This window comes from Glycine max, chromosome 1, assembly GCF_000004515.6.
Source record: "Glycine max cultivar Williams 82 chromosome 1, Glycine_max_v4.0, whole genome shotgun sequence".
Taxonomy (NCBI): Eukaryota; Viridiplantae; Streptophyta; class Magnoliopsida; order Fabales; family Fabaceae; genus Glycine; species Glycine max.
The window spans coordinates 53,064,284-53,079,576 of record NC_016088.4 but is presented as its reverse complement, the minus strand read 5'-3'; the positions used below and the strand labels follow the sequence as shown (position 1 = coordinate 53,079,576).

The following is a 15,293-nucleotide window of genomic DNA, read 5'->3' as shown; positions in this document are numbered from 1 at the left end:
AACAAATTCCTTACAAGAAACTATATTGTAATTGTTGATAAGATAACTAGTTTTAAAATTACTATTCAGACAAGTATGAGGCTGAGTATTGCCACAGACAGGTACTATAGTACTTGGATAAAGCTTTAACTGTCATCATTCCAGACTGTAATTATCATGTTGCTAAGAAAAAAAAGAAGAGATGCGGCATGTGTTTAATTCTGCTTTTTTTTTTAAAAAAAAAAAAAGAAGATAATTTTGTACCAGCTTCTTAAAAAATTTAAAAAGGTGATTATTTTTCATTTTTTTTAACCAAACATGCACAGATTTAGCTTCTTTTATTAGTGTTATCAATTATTAGTATCAAAGTCATCATTCCCCCCTTCTAATGTATGGATGACAATTAACTCGTTATATATATAATATAAATATTCATTTTACATGAAAAATAAAATCAATTTTACTTTTTTTAAATATCCACTTTAATTATTTTTAATATTTTATATATTATGTTTTTCATCTCAAATCTCAAATATTTATAATCTATTTTTAAAATTAAAAAAAAAAACACTTTTCTTTTAAATCAAAACTAATATTTTTTTCTTGTTTATTTAAACTAATTATAAAAATATTATAATTTTACATAGTTTTGTTTCAATTTATATTTTTAAAGTTTTATTCAAATACCCTTACAATACAGATTCTTACTTGTATGCAATGTCTCCATTTCCATTGTCAATCTGGTTTTGTAATACCAGACACGTGTAGCAACATCTATAATTATACTGCAACATTCAATAGAAGATATAGGGATTAGGATTGTGTAGAATTGGGGTGGGATATATATACTTCATATTTCCTGCCTCAGGCCAATTATCAACATGATCAACACCTTTAAATGATGAGAAAATAATCCAAGAAAAATCAAATTACAAATTCCCAAAAGCTACAATAATGCTGAAAGCGCAAAAGAGCCCCCAAACCCTCTTTCTTTCAGCTCTGGATACAAGGCAATGAATTTGCATGTGGACAAGATTACAAGAATGATGCCCCTCAATTTTGAACCTTCTAACATGTTACAGTATTTGAGTGTACCCTTTTAATACACTACAGCTTTACAGTGGAAAATACAAACTCCTGTAGCAGGTTTGCCTCCTGCTCCAAGTTGTAAAAGAACGAGATCATTCTAAAAGAGTATATGCTGAGGCACAATGCGAAAGACAATCACTTGATAATAGGGTTGTGATGATTCCGTTAGCAATTTTTAAGCCAGATAGATCATCATATAGTTTAGTCAAGCACTCTTGGCTATTCTATTGGGCTTCTGAGGTCTATTGACCTTTTGCAAGACTTCTAGATGGGCCATGCAACAGTTTGACAAATCCAAGGAAACTTAATTTTCCATCAGTGTGCCGAATCCAATCATGGAGAACAGCGTGAACAGGGACAGATGGACCAAGCCCAAGCTCCTGGTTATTTAGTTAAAACAATTAATATAAGGAAATGTAATTCAATATTATGAGGAATGAAGAAAATTAATATATTAATATCACAATGCAACACCATGAAAGTTAAAATAGGTAGATATCTTCACTTATATAACAATCAGCACAATAATATTATCAGTATAAAGATTTACAAAGGCATGTATACATAAACTATCATCAATTCATAGTCAGATCAACCATACCGAAGCTAGTTCGTCTATGACTATGGCCTTGTTTCCATCCTTTTCAAAAAGGTCATAGGCACAACGTGCATTTTGCTCCCACTGGTCAAGTGTTTCAAGTTGATGAACACTAAGGGCAGCTGCACAGAACTCGTCAAAATCCATCCTTCTATATTGTAATGCATTAAGCTGCCACCCAAATTATTATGTATCAATAACCACTACAGATACAAAACGCCATTTAAATAATTTCTATGGTTCAATCATAACACTTACTGATGCCAAAAAGTCAGGTATGCGTGACTCCTTCATAGCATCTGTTGCATTTACCATCAAGACCTAACCAGCTCAAAGTTGTGAGATGACAAACACCTTCCTCTTAATATCTTAAATAAAAATAAATTGAAACAAAACCAACCGCTTTGATATTTTCCAAGCTAATAGTGCCATTTTTGCTTGGCTCTAAAAGTGCAAACTGCTCCCTCAAATAAAATAGCTCATCAACAGTTAACATCTTAGACAGAGCCTGTCCCAATGCCCATGAAAAAAAATCCATTGAGTTATTGAGAAGCAAATATAGTGTGAATGTGTGATCAATAAAGTAAAGGCAGCAGGAACAATGAAAATAATAGAAAGAACCAATGCTCTAGTAAAACCAAACATGAGTCTGCCTAGTTAGAAAAACTACAAAATATTCAACACAGTAGCTACTGAGATGATCTGGGCAACAATTAACTCACTTAGCCGGAAACATTTACTTTAAAATAAACTATTTAGATAAGTAGTAATATACCTATTAGATAAATGCAACACACTCTACTGAACATTCTCTTTACTAATGGTAGTAAATTATTGAAGATCACAATACTTTGTTGGACCCACAACTTATTTAATGAGTCTCACTCAATTTTGTAGTTTTCAATAAATTATAAAGCAATATTAGAGTGTTTAAAATAGTTTGTCAAATAGTGTATTGATAGCACTTCTCATAACTATTAATAATTGAAGAATATGAGACCAATGGAGACCACAGTTGTAGTAGCAAAAATCAAGAGAGATGATATCAAAGGATAATAGGGCATACAGTTCATCAAAATGTCTTTTCCATCAATATCAGGTTTTTAAAAGCAGACAATTTTACATAGATAGACATACCCTTAAAGCTGCTTTTCGTAGAGATGAGGAACGCATATATGCCTTCATGAGCTTGAATATTAGAATATCCAGAGGTACTTTTACATCCTTGTTTCTAATCCATGGATGACCTGCAGTATGCAAATTGTAAGTAACAAATATAAGCACAAGAGCTAGCAATCATTGCTGAGAAAACTCACTTAATGCCTGTGCTGCGGACATTCTTTTCCGTGGATCTTTATTTAGTAATCGCTTAACAAAATTGGTTGCCTCATCTGACAGAGAAGGCCAAGGAGGTTCATCAAAAATTGGATCAGCTTTCAATACCGCACGAAAGATACCAGATTCGGTCCGGGCCCAAAAGGGACGGCTACCACATAATAAAATATATGCAATCACTCCAATGCTCCAGACATCAGCCTCTGTACTGTAAGCTCTATGTAGAACTTCGGGAGCCACATAGTATGCACTGCCAACAATATCATTAAGTCTTTCATCTGTAAAGGACAATGAAAGGTCAAAAAATAAAGCAACTCCAAGATAATAAATAGCACACAGTATAAAAGGAATCAAAATATACCTAGTTTAACAAAATCTGACAACCCAAAGTCTATGGCCTTCAGCTTTGAGGTATCCTCCTTGGATGCAAACAAGAAGTTCTGATCCAAAAATTAGCCATCTTCAAAAGTTGCACTTGATAATAATTAGAAGACAAATCAATCAAAATCACAATCATCTTATAGCCTGTTTGTATTAGATGATTATGAACACAAACTTATGTTGAGTAAAAGGAAAAGTATGTTCCTTCTCATAAATGCCATCCAAAAGCTGGGAATGGCACATAAAAAATTGTGTTTTTCCCTTTTGCATTGGTTGAAATCTTAACCAAACACACAAAATAAAAGAGTAAAAAATTACATTTATAGACAACAATATTTTTTCCATAGCTTCCATTTTGTTCTTTTCTACCCCTTTTTCCCCAAAACATAAATAAATTTTTAAACATAAAAGAAAAAGGTCTTTCTTTAATGCAAAAGATACTTCATACATCTGACTCTCTGACTACTTAAGCTAAGCAGCTGAGTTCAATATTATGAAACAAAATAGGGTGGGCGGGGGGAGAAAAAATGTCTAAAAACTGAACATATACTTCACCTCAGGTTTAAGATCACGATGCACAACACCCTGTAAATGGCAAAAAGCAACAACATTCAGTATTTGTCTCAGGACAGCTTTTGCATCTTCCTCTGTGTATTTCCCACCTCTGAAAGAGCAAAGAGATATCTTATAGTTGTTGACACAATTTTGCCTCTTCCAGTCACTTCCATTTATCCCCAATTTCCATCAGTGGCATCCAAATTTTAAACATTCAGACAATGTATATTTTAAAAATAAATAAATACCTTGATAATATTCTGTCTAACAACTCTCCTCCTTCACACAACCTAGAAAATGCATAACAGTTTAAGAAAAACTGTTATTTATAAAACTCATTACACTTGCCCTTGCTTAATTATCTAAAAAAACATGAACAACTTATCTTGATATTATAAATCAAATTATCACAAAAAATGAACTATAGCATTTAACTTCAACAAGCAACATAATTGAAGCTTACTCCATTACTATATAGACATTATCATGGTCTTCATATGCATCATAGAATTGTACTAGATTCTTGTGTCCAGTCAAAGCTCTCAATATTTTTACTTCCCTTCTCACATCCTCGATGGCAATTGCAGTGGTCATCTACAATTAATACACAGAAAATTAAAATAAATTATTCCGTACATTTAATAACTAAATACATAAGTTAATACATGTGACTTTGCTTTATTATCATAAAAAAATTTATTATATAATTCAAAAAGGCTAGAAAATCAATAAATTACAAGCTACTAGTATACTGGTAGTCAGGTATAGACAACAATAATGTGTTAGATTTTCTTAATAGATTTTATGCCTACTTCTCATTTCATAAATATTCACAAATTTGATAAGGCCCCACTTGATTAATGCCAAGATCCATTCCCATCAAAGATCCAACAATGGAACTGTGTCTGTAACAAAGTAGCTCGAAGGAAAATACTAAAATTAAGGCAACCATAGCAAAATGTAAGAATTGGATAATCTCAGCTGGTCATTTTATTTGCCTCAACATTTTGCCATATTGGTTCACAAATCAGTACTATTTTAATTTTAGACAGCATAAACTGATACATCACCCTTCTATGACTGAAATTTCCCTATAGCAAAAGCAGAAATGCATGGCCAGCACAATTGGAAAGCCCAACGCATCCAATCAACTCCACAATACTGACAAGCCAAGCGAAATATCCTACTCATTGTTCAGACACCGATAAAACTAACAACAGTTAGGAGCAAGGTTTTGAAAAACAGTCCTCGCCCATTAATTCAGCTACGACATCAAGGTTTTTGGACTCAAGCCAACCGCAGTTGCAAGTGCATCGGCCAGATTTGTCCTCCAGGTTATTGGAACAACCGTAGTTGCAATTGCAACAGCATCGGCCGTGTCTGTCCGCCATTTCCCGCATTCTCGAAGGTAGTGACAAAACCACAACCATAATTTAAAATCTTAGTTGGGAGTGACAATTCAACCACAATTTTCAAAAACTAACAGAAAATCACTTGGGATAAAACAATAATTTAATAACTAATTATGCATTGCATGTGATCATGAATGTTGGTAGAAACCTTGGCTTTTGGAATGACTTTAACGGCCACTTGTTGTCCCTTCAGCTCCCCTTTCTTCACCTTCGCAACACAAGTGTATCCAAAGTGCCCTCTCCCAACCTCACCTCCAAGTTCATATTTGTTTCCGAAATGCTTGGAGAATCCGAAGTTCTTGTCGAGCCCGGCGACCGCCTCGGCCTCCGGTATGGCAGCCTCGTTGGGCTTCACCGACCCGTGCCGCCGCGCTAGCGCCGCCTTTATGTGCTTGGCCGGCGACGGCGGCGGAAACGGGCGCTTGAAGAAGCGCCGCGGCGAGACCGGGAACACGTAGCGGCCCGGACTCGGACTGTAGAACGGGAAAAACGGAGATCTCTTACCGCTGTTCTCAGGCTCCTTTGGGTTTTGGTTTTCGCCATTGGAGTGAGGTTCGGCACTGTGAGTGAGTGTGACGGCGTCGTTTTGAGAAGGTGCCACGGGGGAGTGTGTGGCGGATTGAGGAGAGGAAAGAGTGGGTTTGGAAGTGCAGAGACCCATTCGGTTTTGCTTCGGGACGAAGACACGCGCTGTGGTGTGGTGGCTGAAGGTCAAAGCATTGCATGTAATAAATAATAATGCTAGTGAATGGATCGTGGATGAGGTTGAATTGAAAAGTGAGAAGCTCTTCCTGCAGAGATCTTAAGTGAATTGAAAATGTGGAGTTTGTGAAAATTGAGGTGGGTTGGTTGGGTTCGTTGATCGTGGGGAGTGTTTTTTTAACAATGGTGGGGACTGGTGTGAGGGAGAAGAAGAAGAGAGAGTCTCGTACAAAAGAAAATGAAATGACGAAAATTTCGGTTTTCTTTTCGATTAATTTTGATGGGTATAAAGTTTGTAATTAATAATGCCGTAAATTTTCTAACATGGAGTGGAATAACAAAAGCAAGCTGTGATGGGTTAAAAACTTAAAATACAGTTGTCCTCATGGTCTGATTTACTACTCTTTTTGTATCTAACATGTTCCCTTGCATTACACACTTATTTATAAGTTTTAAAAAAAAATATAAATAAAAATAAATTATAAAATATATTAATTTTTATATTTAGTTAATATAAAATTACATTATTGACTAATTAAAAATCATCACACATTCGCTTTGAATTAATTAATTATTAACTATTTTAAAAATGATAAACTTACCAACAATGGGTGAAGGAAAAAGTATAAACTTATAAAACTTACAAATATGTGAATAAATGAAAATATAAAAATTACTTACAATGTTATTGCTTTATAATTAAATGTTCAATGAGTGAAGGAAAAAGTATTTTGGTTCTTGTGCTCCCTTCATAATTAAATGTTCAATGTGTGTGTGTGATGATAATATTAATTACATTTTTACCTGTTAAAATGAATGTGTAAATCATATAAAAATAAAAAATGACATAAATAAAAATATTAAGATGAATGTTTGATCATAATAAATAAAAAATATAGGTTGGGAGATTATTATATATGATGAAAGATTCGTATACAACCAATTGAGAAAAATACTACTTGGTAGGAGTGATAAAGAGAAATCTCATGATAAATAGTATTGTTGATTTTTTTTTGTATAATTAAGAAGTTTTTGAAGTTTTTACTTGACATCTAACTGATTTTTCTTTTATCAATCAGCAAATTTTTGAAATAAACTGATATCTATAGTCACAATTTCATACTAAAATCTTTGATCTTTAACCGGTCCAAGGAGGTCCAAGGTTCCCTCCCCTCCTTGAGATCCTTTATGTATATATAAGGGAGAGAAAAAAATTAAAATACTAATAAAGAAAAATAGATTTTTGAGTTGATATATGCTTAATTTTCTTTCGGGGGTAGATCATATATATAGTTTTATACATAAAATTGATAATAAATATTTTTGTTAAATAACTATTTATTAAAAGATAGATTTTTAAATAATTGTGTAAAACAAATTTCTGACTCCCTTTTAATATATTCCTGGATCCCTGGGTGTCTTTAAGCAAGTTGAATGAACTCATGTGATTTATGTAGTTGATCTTACCTAATAGAATAAAATTTTAATTTTAAATTTTATAAATAGAAAAGTTAGAAGCTAAAATAATTATTTCTTTAAATAAATTCATTTGATTCAAAATGAATGAATTAAGATAAAAATTAACTTCAAGGTATTACAGGTTTCATATAAATAAATATAAATAAATAAATATAACCTAGTTTAGTTTAAGATTTCTACCTTGATCTCACTATAATGAAAAATTGCATCCTGTCTGCTTGTTCTAATTTATCATCCTAAGATAGCCTTTTAAAACAATAATTTTCGACCTTCTTTTGAATGTATATTATTATTATTATTGTTAATAAATTGTTATAATTAGTTGTAATATTAGACTATTCTATTTGATCATTTTTACTATTAATATAATTATAATTAAAAAATTAAAATTAGGATATTACCTTTTGTTCACTTTTAGTTCTGTACCTTGATTTTTCCTTTGTTATTAAGCAAAAGGTTAAACAATGTGGTGTAGCTCAAACTTAAGTAATTGACGTAAGCAAATTTTATCTTTGTAAGAATTTCAATCCAAACTAAAGCACTAATATACAAAGGTCGTGTTGATTTGGTATTTGTACATTCAAACTTTGATTTTAAAAATATAAAGTTAGTTCCATGCATTCATAAATGATCCATTATCCGTTTGACAACATTATAATTAAATCGTTTTAAATATAATTTAAAGTTTCAAACCACAACTTAAATAAATAAAAAATATATTTTTCTGTTGAACATTATTCGTAAATTACAATCCGAATATAATTTTACCTCGCGGGAGAAAGAAATTAAAGCATAGGGCCAGTGCTTTTTATATTCCCGTGTTTTCCTTCACCGTTTTGTATGCATCCTATAGATTATTAAATATTTAATTTTCGTTAATTTTTGTTCAGTAATTTTATCGTTAATTATTAAATACAACAATCAAATTTATAGGTAAAAAAACTTTAGAATAATAAAAAATGAATTTAATATTTTTTTCAATTCTAAAAATTTCATCTCCTTAATTTATTCATGATGTAACTTAACATCTTCAATGAAATTTATACCTTTCTTGTCGTCTGTGTCTGAGATTCTTTGGAATGAATCACCCTTTCGGTATAAATGCCAAACAGAACAATCCATTCAATCCCAATGACTCTTCCAAAATTTTCAAATATAACTTACAAAGAAAAATTATAAAACAAGGTTTCGCATTAGGATTATTATTATTATCAAGCGCATAAATTAGCTTTGGATACACAATTATATTAAATACTTCAATAAACGGTTTTGTTATTCATAATTATTCTATTTGACCTAAACATAATTATTTATCGTAAAAACATATGTGGTTTTTAATAAATAAAAATAAATTATTATTATTATTATTATTAAATATAAGATGAATAAAATCTATGCATTTTAAATCTTTTGCTATATTTATACGACAAGATCGACTATCTTTACTCCTAATCTAGCTAAGCAATAAATTTATCATCCTTCTAGAGTTTACCAACAGGACCACTAGATAGAGAAGCTTACCAACACCTAAGCACCTTCCGGTGCTACACTCAACACAAAAGTATTAAAATAGATAGACAAAATAAAAATAAAATATTGATATAAGAAGTTGTGAACACTAGTAAGATCAATATCTAAGCCTCTCTTGCGACCTTGACTCTAATACCAACTGTAACTAGATCTATAATATAATACTGGTGACAAATTTGATGATGAAAATGTTCAAGACAACTAATTTATTTATATACGAAGATGTGTATAAACTAAAGTAAAATATAATTTAAATTAAAACATGGAAGAAGCTTATTTATACACCAAAAGAGTAACATTGTATTTATCACATTGTTGAAGGATAAGATCTATTATTGCCCTTACAAAATTCTTCTACACGTTGTCTTCAAATTTAGCTCTTAAGACACTATTGAGAGATTCTTATGATAAGGTGTTATCTTTAATTAATTATTGTCTTTAGAACATTGTCAATGGATCGGAGTTTTTTCTATTGTTCTTTTTTACTATTGTTATATTCCTTTCTCACAGTCCACACTTAATTGAAGTTTAGTCCTATTATTATTATGATAATTATATTTTGTGTTCTGTTGGCTTTGTTTTGAATTGGAAATGGAACCTCATCCGAAGACTCAATATAAAGATTCATTGTGTTCTTCTTGCTGCCCACTCACTACGCCATCAACATGATTCAGCTCCCCACGTATGTAAAATGTTCCTCTGCAATTTATTTTACTTTGCCGCCTTAAAAGCAGAAAAGTACCATAGCCCACAATTCTGACCCTGACCCGTACGTATTTTATGTTTCAGAACTTGATGATCAGATTCAGCTAGCTAGTATTACTTTCTTTATCGGCACCTGATCATTTTAGCTGAATTGCTATTTCCCTTGGCATCCAGTGATTACAATTTACAAGAGGTTAATTGATATTACTATAATTAAAAAGGTTGATTAATTAAAGATGAAGTAACACTGCGTCATTTATAGAAACTTAGTCAACTGTTTCTAATCATTAATTCCTTCTATTAGAAATTTAATAGCGACAAGTTACCTTCTGATAAGCAATGTTGTGACAGGAAATAAACTAAGTTAAGAATATATATATATATATATATATATATATATATATATATATATATATATATGGGTGTATGCATATATAATTAGAGTATTTGACAACCAAATTAAGATTTTTTTTTGTTGTTGAATAAAATCATTTAAGTTGGACTCATTTGAAACACAATTGTCATAAGTATTATTTAATTAGTACTATATATTCACACTATCAGACTTATTGTTAAAATCCGTCCATTACTATGATTATGTTATTTGGTGTACTTGATTTCTTGATTTGACTTGTATTTTATATTGATGATGCTGGAAGCTCATGATGACTCACTGAAAGACAACGCCTATGGCATTTGGCGCCAAATCCTGAGGTAATTATTGGCACTCCATGGCATGTATGCTGGTGTTTTTGGGAAAAAAAACAAAACTATAGTAGTATCTTGATAAAATTCAAATTGGATTAATGAAGTGTCAATAACTACGTCCGTCCAAAAATCAACAACTTTTTAAAATGACAGAATTTGCCTTAAGAGTTTAATTATTCATTATTTTTAAACAGACGGACAAAATGAATGAAATACAATCGAAAATTTAAAAACCCGCCATCCCCACTCTTCAAAAGATGAAGACCAGTTATCGTGATGTGATATGACTTAAGATGCACATAATGGATAAAACAAATGATTCCTAATTAATGCAACATTTTGATAGCTAGTTTCCTTGTCACTAATTGATTACATTGTTCAAAAATCACTTTCTTCATTACCCTTGAAAGTAAGTTGCAACAAATGGTACTTCTGATTTTCACATTCACACACCAATCCGTGATTTTTGGTATGCCCATAAAAGCGAAGTTAAGTTAATTGATCCCCTTGCTAGATAATACATTATAAATTAAACTCAGATACATTTCATACTTTGTCAAAGTTCAAATTCTTCGTTTTGGTGACATGGTTTAACTTGTCTAGAGAGGATAGCATCAAACATTATCAAAGTTTAATTCAATTTACAATGGAAAAAGGTTGACTTCCTCAAACAATAATGAGGCATGTAATTAAAAGGAGTTTGGTAATCATGTTACTAAGAATCGAAACACAAAGGAATTTTTAATGAAAGTCAAAGAGGGAACCTCAACGGAAAGTAGTGATGATGGGGAGAGTGAGAAAATAAGGCTGAACATGCACGAAGAAGACATGGTGGTTCACGCATTGATGACTACCTACCTCAGAATTTTCATATCAGAGAGCCCCACTATTGATGCGCATGCTTACCCTCCTTGTCCCCAACAAACAAGAAAAGAAAAAAAAAATATTCGCCCATTTTTCTATCTATCTTTCTTTGTTAGCGTCATTTTCCTTCCTTCCTACCCTAACCATAACATAAGAAATGTGTATTAATTTGAAACTGCAGGTAAAGAAAAGATAGAAAGCGAAATGAAGATTAGTTCTTTGTCAGTATTCATCCGATCAAATTCCAATTCCTTCATGTGATAAACCAGCGTCAGAAATTCACAAAGTAAGTAAATCACATGTGAGTTTAATTCTATAGGCCGGGTCAGAAAATATCTAAAATAGGAATTTAACTTTAGAGTACTACATACCAATAATTCAATGTATTAAAAAGCACTACATGTGTATCAAACACTTTGATTTTAATTTAATCATAGGTCAAACAAGCTAATTAATTAAACTTTATTATACATACTATAGGTTTGATATCTTCTAATAGTACAAGTCAAGGTTAATACATATTTAATTTTTTTGTATCATAACGTTTGAGGTTGAGAGATTGTGTATCATTGATTCTTATTAGATCGACTTATTTTAGATTTCCATTAATTTGGATGTCGAATAATCCAACTCAAATATGATATTATTATATAATACATATTAAATCAAACAAGACAGATTAAACTTTTATATTTAAATGTTTTTAGACAAGGATTTTTTTCTCCAAGTTGTGTGCATATGTATGATGTATTTTTTTTTTTTTTTTTTGAGATAGAAGAGGCAAAAAAGAACAAAGGAAACTAGCTCGAGTCTAATGGATCACAGAGGATGCATCGTGCTGAAGTTTAAAGGAAACAAAACTAGGAACAAGGGAGATGTAGCCCTTTTGTTGTCGATTGGTTGGCCAATGCTGCCCGTGACATCCGGGTCGGAAACCCGTGTTTTTCTCTGGGTGTTGCTGTGATTGTTTCATTCTACTAGAAGATTGTATGGGCTTACCCGCCCAATGGATATGCAATAGATATTTTGTTGTTCTGGGCCTGTGGCCCTCCTTCAAATAAAATAAAAAATTGAAACAACTTAAAAAATTATACTAGTATTACATTTTAAGTTTAAAAAAACCTTTTTAGTTTCTATAAACTAGGGTGTCTTTATATCTTAATCATTATTTTTTTTATTTTGTTTTATTTCCTATAATTTTTTATTTATTTTAATATCTACTATCAAGTAATAATATTCATTGATGATATAATAACATTATTTGTCTCCTATTGACTTATCATATTATCAAGAAAATCATGTGTCTTTTTTTTTGTAAGCTGTGCTTTTAAAAAAATTTCATATCCTCAAAATAGTTAATGACGTCTTTAACCAAGGATTTATATGGGGAGGTATTTTTCCTTAAACTAAACTTTTCACAACTAAAAGAAAAATAATACCATTTAATAGTTGCATACATTAATTATCGAAACAGTAGACAAACAAGCCCCTAGCATATTATTATACATTTGTAAAATACAAGTTTGCAATGGCTTTTAAAAACCAAGAGCAAGTGCAAATGGCTGGATATCTAGTTAACAGCCCTACAGTTAGTCCTTATTTGCCCCCGTGATCCTGTGAGTACACCTATGCGGCTCATTTTCTCCATAGATACCGCAAAGTCTCTGAAGAACATAATAGGCCACTTGCTATACACGTTGACTAATGAAGCAATTGTGCTGTCACCTAAAAGAGCCTGGTCTGATTGAAGCAGCCCCGAATTGTTCACAATGTTTTTGTAATACATGTTGTCAAATGTGTTGGTGGTGACGGGATCCAAGGGAGCCAAATTGGTGTCAGAGTCAGCTTGATTTGGACACAATTTCACTAAATTTTGTAGAAGTGAAACATCAAGTGATGGATCAGATTTACCAGAGCCACCAAAGTCGAAGAGCCTTGGCTTGAACGAGAAGCATTGAGCAAAGCCAAGAGTGTGTGCACCTACATTCATTACATATTATATAGACATGAATAATTTAAGCTTAATTAGTCTCATGATTAGTCTTGGTGACTTGTTGGTCATGGGTTCGAATCCGGAAACAGCCTCTTTGCATATGCAAGGATAAGGCTGTGTACAATATCTCTCCCCCATGTCTTCGCATAGCGAAGAGCCTCAATGGGGTACGAAGTTTTTTTGAAGTTTTTAGTCTCATGATTAGCCTGCAAGAAAGAAGCATATAATATAAATGTGAAAGAAGCATTAATTAGCAAACCTGAGAGTACTGCCACATCCTTCTTTTCAAGACCCTTGGATATAAACTTGGCGGTAATGTTTTCTACTGGTTCGAAGGGTGATGGCAAGTTATTTGCCTCGCTCTCACTTGCTGTTGTACCATCTCTACGACCCAGAGGCACATACCAAAATGGACCTTTACTCTGGAAATATTATGAAAGGTTTTAATATGTTTGGAGTATAAATTCAATATGATTGAACTATGATCAAAATCAAATAACTATTAAATATATATTTTTTTTGTTTGTTTAATTACTCGTGTGATTTCTATAATTACAAATTTTTACCTTTTGACCCTGGGTCTAAAGTTGACTAACATCATTTGAGATAAAGGTAGATTAAATGAATTATATCTTGTTTGTTTCAAATGATATTAGACAGGTACAACTGAAAGGTAAAAAAAATTAAATTATAGAACCAAAATAGAATGTTTTAAACGATAAGGAGTAAATCGAAAAATTGTTGCAACCGCATGTATGTATTTTTAATATCATATTTTAAATGCTATATTTCAAATAGTTAAAAATTGGTGTCTTACTAGATAAACAGTTTCTCTTGCCGCTAGAGTAAGTATATCAGCACAAGAAACAGTGGAGGGACAAGCCTTCTCCAATGCAGCCTTGATTGTGTCAATGACCTCAAATCCTCTGAGTGAATTTTTATTAGGCAGTGCATTTTTCTCCCCCTTTAAAGTGCCCGTATCATCAAGTAGCACAGAAGCATCACATCCCTTTGTAACAAAAAATGAAAGAAGCAGCACATGTAAAAAATCTTTAACATTATCCCAACTAAAAGAATAACTAATTAAAATTGAGACAGCTTAATTATTTACAATGACGAAACAATCATGGAAATGAAGGCGCAGGAGAGAAGCAGCAATCCTTGCGTCCTTGGCCATAGCTGACCGCACGTTGTCTCGAACAATTCCGGTCAGGTTTGGACATGTTGTGTCATAGAAATTATAATAAAGTTGACAGTTCACTAAAGGACTAAGGAACACAAACCAAAATATTGAAACAAAAAGAAGCATATTATTAGATTTAAACTCCATAAGTTGAAACTAGAATATGACAACAGGAGAAATTAGTTAACAACTCAATTAGAATTGCTTGTGGGAATATAAGTTGTAAACTGATACCATTTATAGGAAAATAAAACACTTACTAGCTTGGTTTTATTGTAGAGTGGCAGAGCCACTATCCATGTCCCTATCACTCTAGTTTGGTATAAGTCCAAATTGTCTGCTCTTTTTATTTTGGTGTAACAACTCTTAACAAGTCCGCATTTGGTTAATGGAGTGAAGAACTTGCGTAGACCCACCTCATGAAGTTTACAATTGCTCTAAGTGGCAAGATGACGTAGTGTGATAATATATCTCTTGATAAAATAATTAACAGCTTCAAGACTACTAACAATAAAGTACTGCATAGTTGACACATTACGTCTCCATATGAAGAAAATAGGGGCGCTTGCAAGGGTTCAAATTTTCACACAAGTCCAATACAGAGTGAGTGTGGACTATACTAAACTTGTATCAAGCATGAGAGGAATATAAACTTTTGATTGTCTTTATTTATCCAATGTGATTTTACTTCTAGTAGTGAAGGAAGAAGGAAAGGAGAAAAGGGTCTGAGTTTGAATCCCCTAAATAAAAATTAACAATACTAATAATTAACATTTAATG

At 32.0% G+C, this 15,293-nt stretch overlaps 2 protein-coding genes across 4 annotated transcripts; both read right to left on the bottom strand.

The window, feature by feature from the left end:
• Positions 1 to 792: 792 nt before the first annotated feature.
• LOC100794177 (CDPK-related kinase 5) lies at positions 793 to 6,315 on the bottom strand. 3 transcript variants are annotated; one of them, XM_014776114.3, is made up of 11 exons: positions 5,498 to 6,315; positions 4,401 to 4,531; positions 4,186 to 4,227; positions 3,938 to 4,103; positions 3,363 to 3,441; positions 2,983 to 3,279; positions 2,804 to 2,913; positions 2,067 to 2,174; positions 1,925 to 1,987; positions 1,670 to 1,837; positions 793 to 1,448 (listed from the first exon to the last, which is right to left on the bottom strand). In XM_014776114.3, the coding sequence occupies exons 1-11, from the start codon at positions 6,008 to 6,010 to the stop codon at positions 1,311 to 1,313; spliced, it is 1,815 nt and encodes a 604-aa protein (XP_014631600.1). In that variant the 5' UTR covers positions 6,011 to 6,315; the 3' UTR covers positions 793 to 1,310. The 3 variants fall into 3 exon arrangements, with proteins under 3 accessions (XP_014631600.1, XP_003516596.1, XP_014631601.1); XM_003516548.5 differs by having other exon boundaries at positions 3,938 to 4,046; positions 5,498 to 6,313; XM_014776115.3 differs by lacking the exon at positions 4,186 to 4,227 and having other exon boundaries at positions 3,938 to 4,046; positions 5,498 to 6,314.
• Positions 6,316 to 12,709: 6,394 nt separating this feature from the next.
• LOC100786765 (peroxidase 10) lies at positions 12,710 to 14,742 on the bottom strand. Its single transcript, XM_003517238.4, has 4 exons — positions 14,442 to 14,742; positions 14,148 to 14,339; positions 13,590 to 13,752; positions 12,710 to 13,317 (listed from the first exon to the last, which is right to left on the bottom strand). The coding sequence occupies exons 1-4, from the start codon at positions 14,658 to 14,660 to the stop codon at positions 12,908 to 12,910; spliced, it is 984 nt and encodes a 327-aa protein (XP_003517286.2). The 5' UTR covers positions 14,661 to 14,742; the 3' UTR covers positions 12,710 to 12,907.
• Positions 14,743 to 15,293: the final 551 nt, after the last annotated feature.

Bases quoted from the DNA above. Each gene is read 5' to 3' on its own strand.
- LOC100786765 (XM_003517238.4), bottom strand. From the start codon at position 14,660: ATGGAGTTTAAATCTAATAATATGCTTCTTTTTGTTTCAATATTTTGG. The intron at 13,753-14,147 runs GTAAGACACCAA...TAATATTTCCAG, and splicing joins CAAGAGAAACTGTTTATCTA to AGTAAAGGTCCATTTTGGTA. The intron at 13,318-13,589 runs GTTTGCTAATTA...TAATGAATGTAG, and splicing joins GGATGTGGCAGTACTCTCAG to GTGCACACACTCTTGGCTTT.
- LOC100794177 (XM_014776114.3), bottom strand. From the start codon at position 6,010: ATGGGTCTCTGCACTTCCAAACCCACTCTTTCCTCTCCTCAATCCGCC. The intron at 1,988-2,066 runs GTTGGTTTTGTT...TGAGCTGGTTAG, and splicing joins GCTTGGAAAATATCAAAGCG to GTCTTGATGGTAAATGCAAC. The intron at 1,838-1,924 runs GTAAGTGTTATG...TTTGGGTGGCAG, and splicing joins TACCTGACTTTTTGGCATCA to CTTAATGCATTACAATATAG.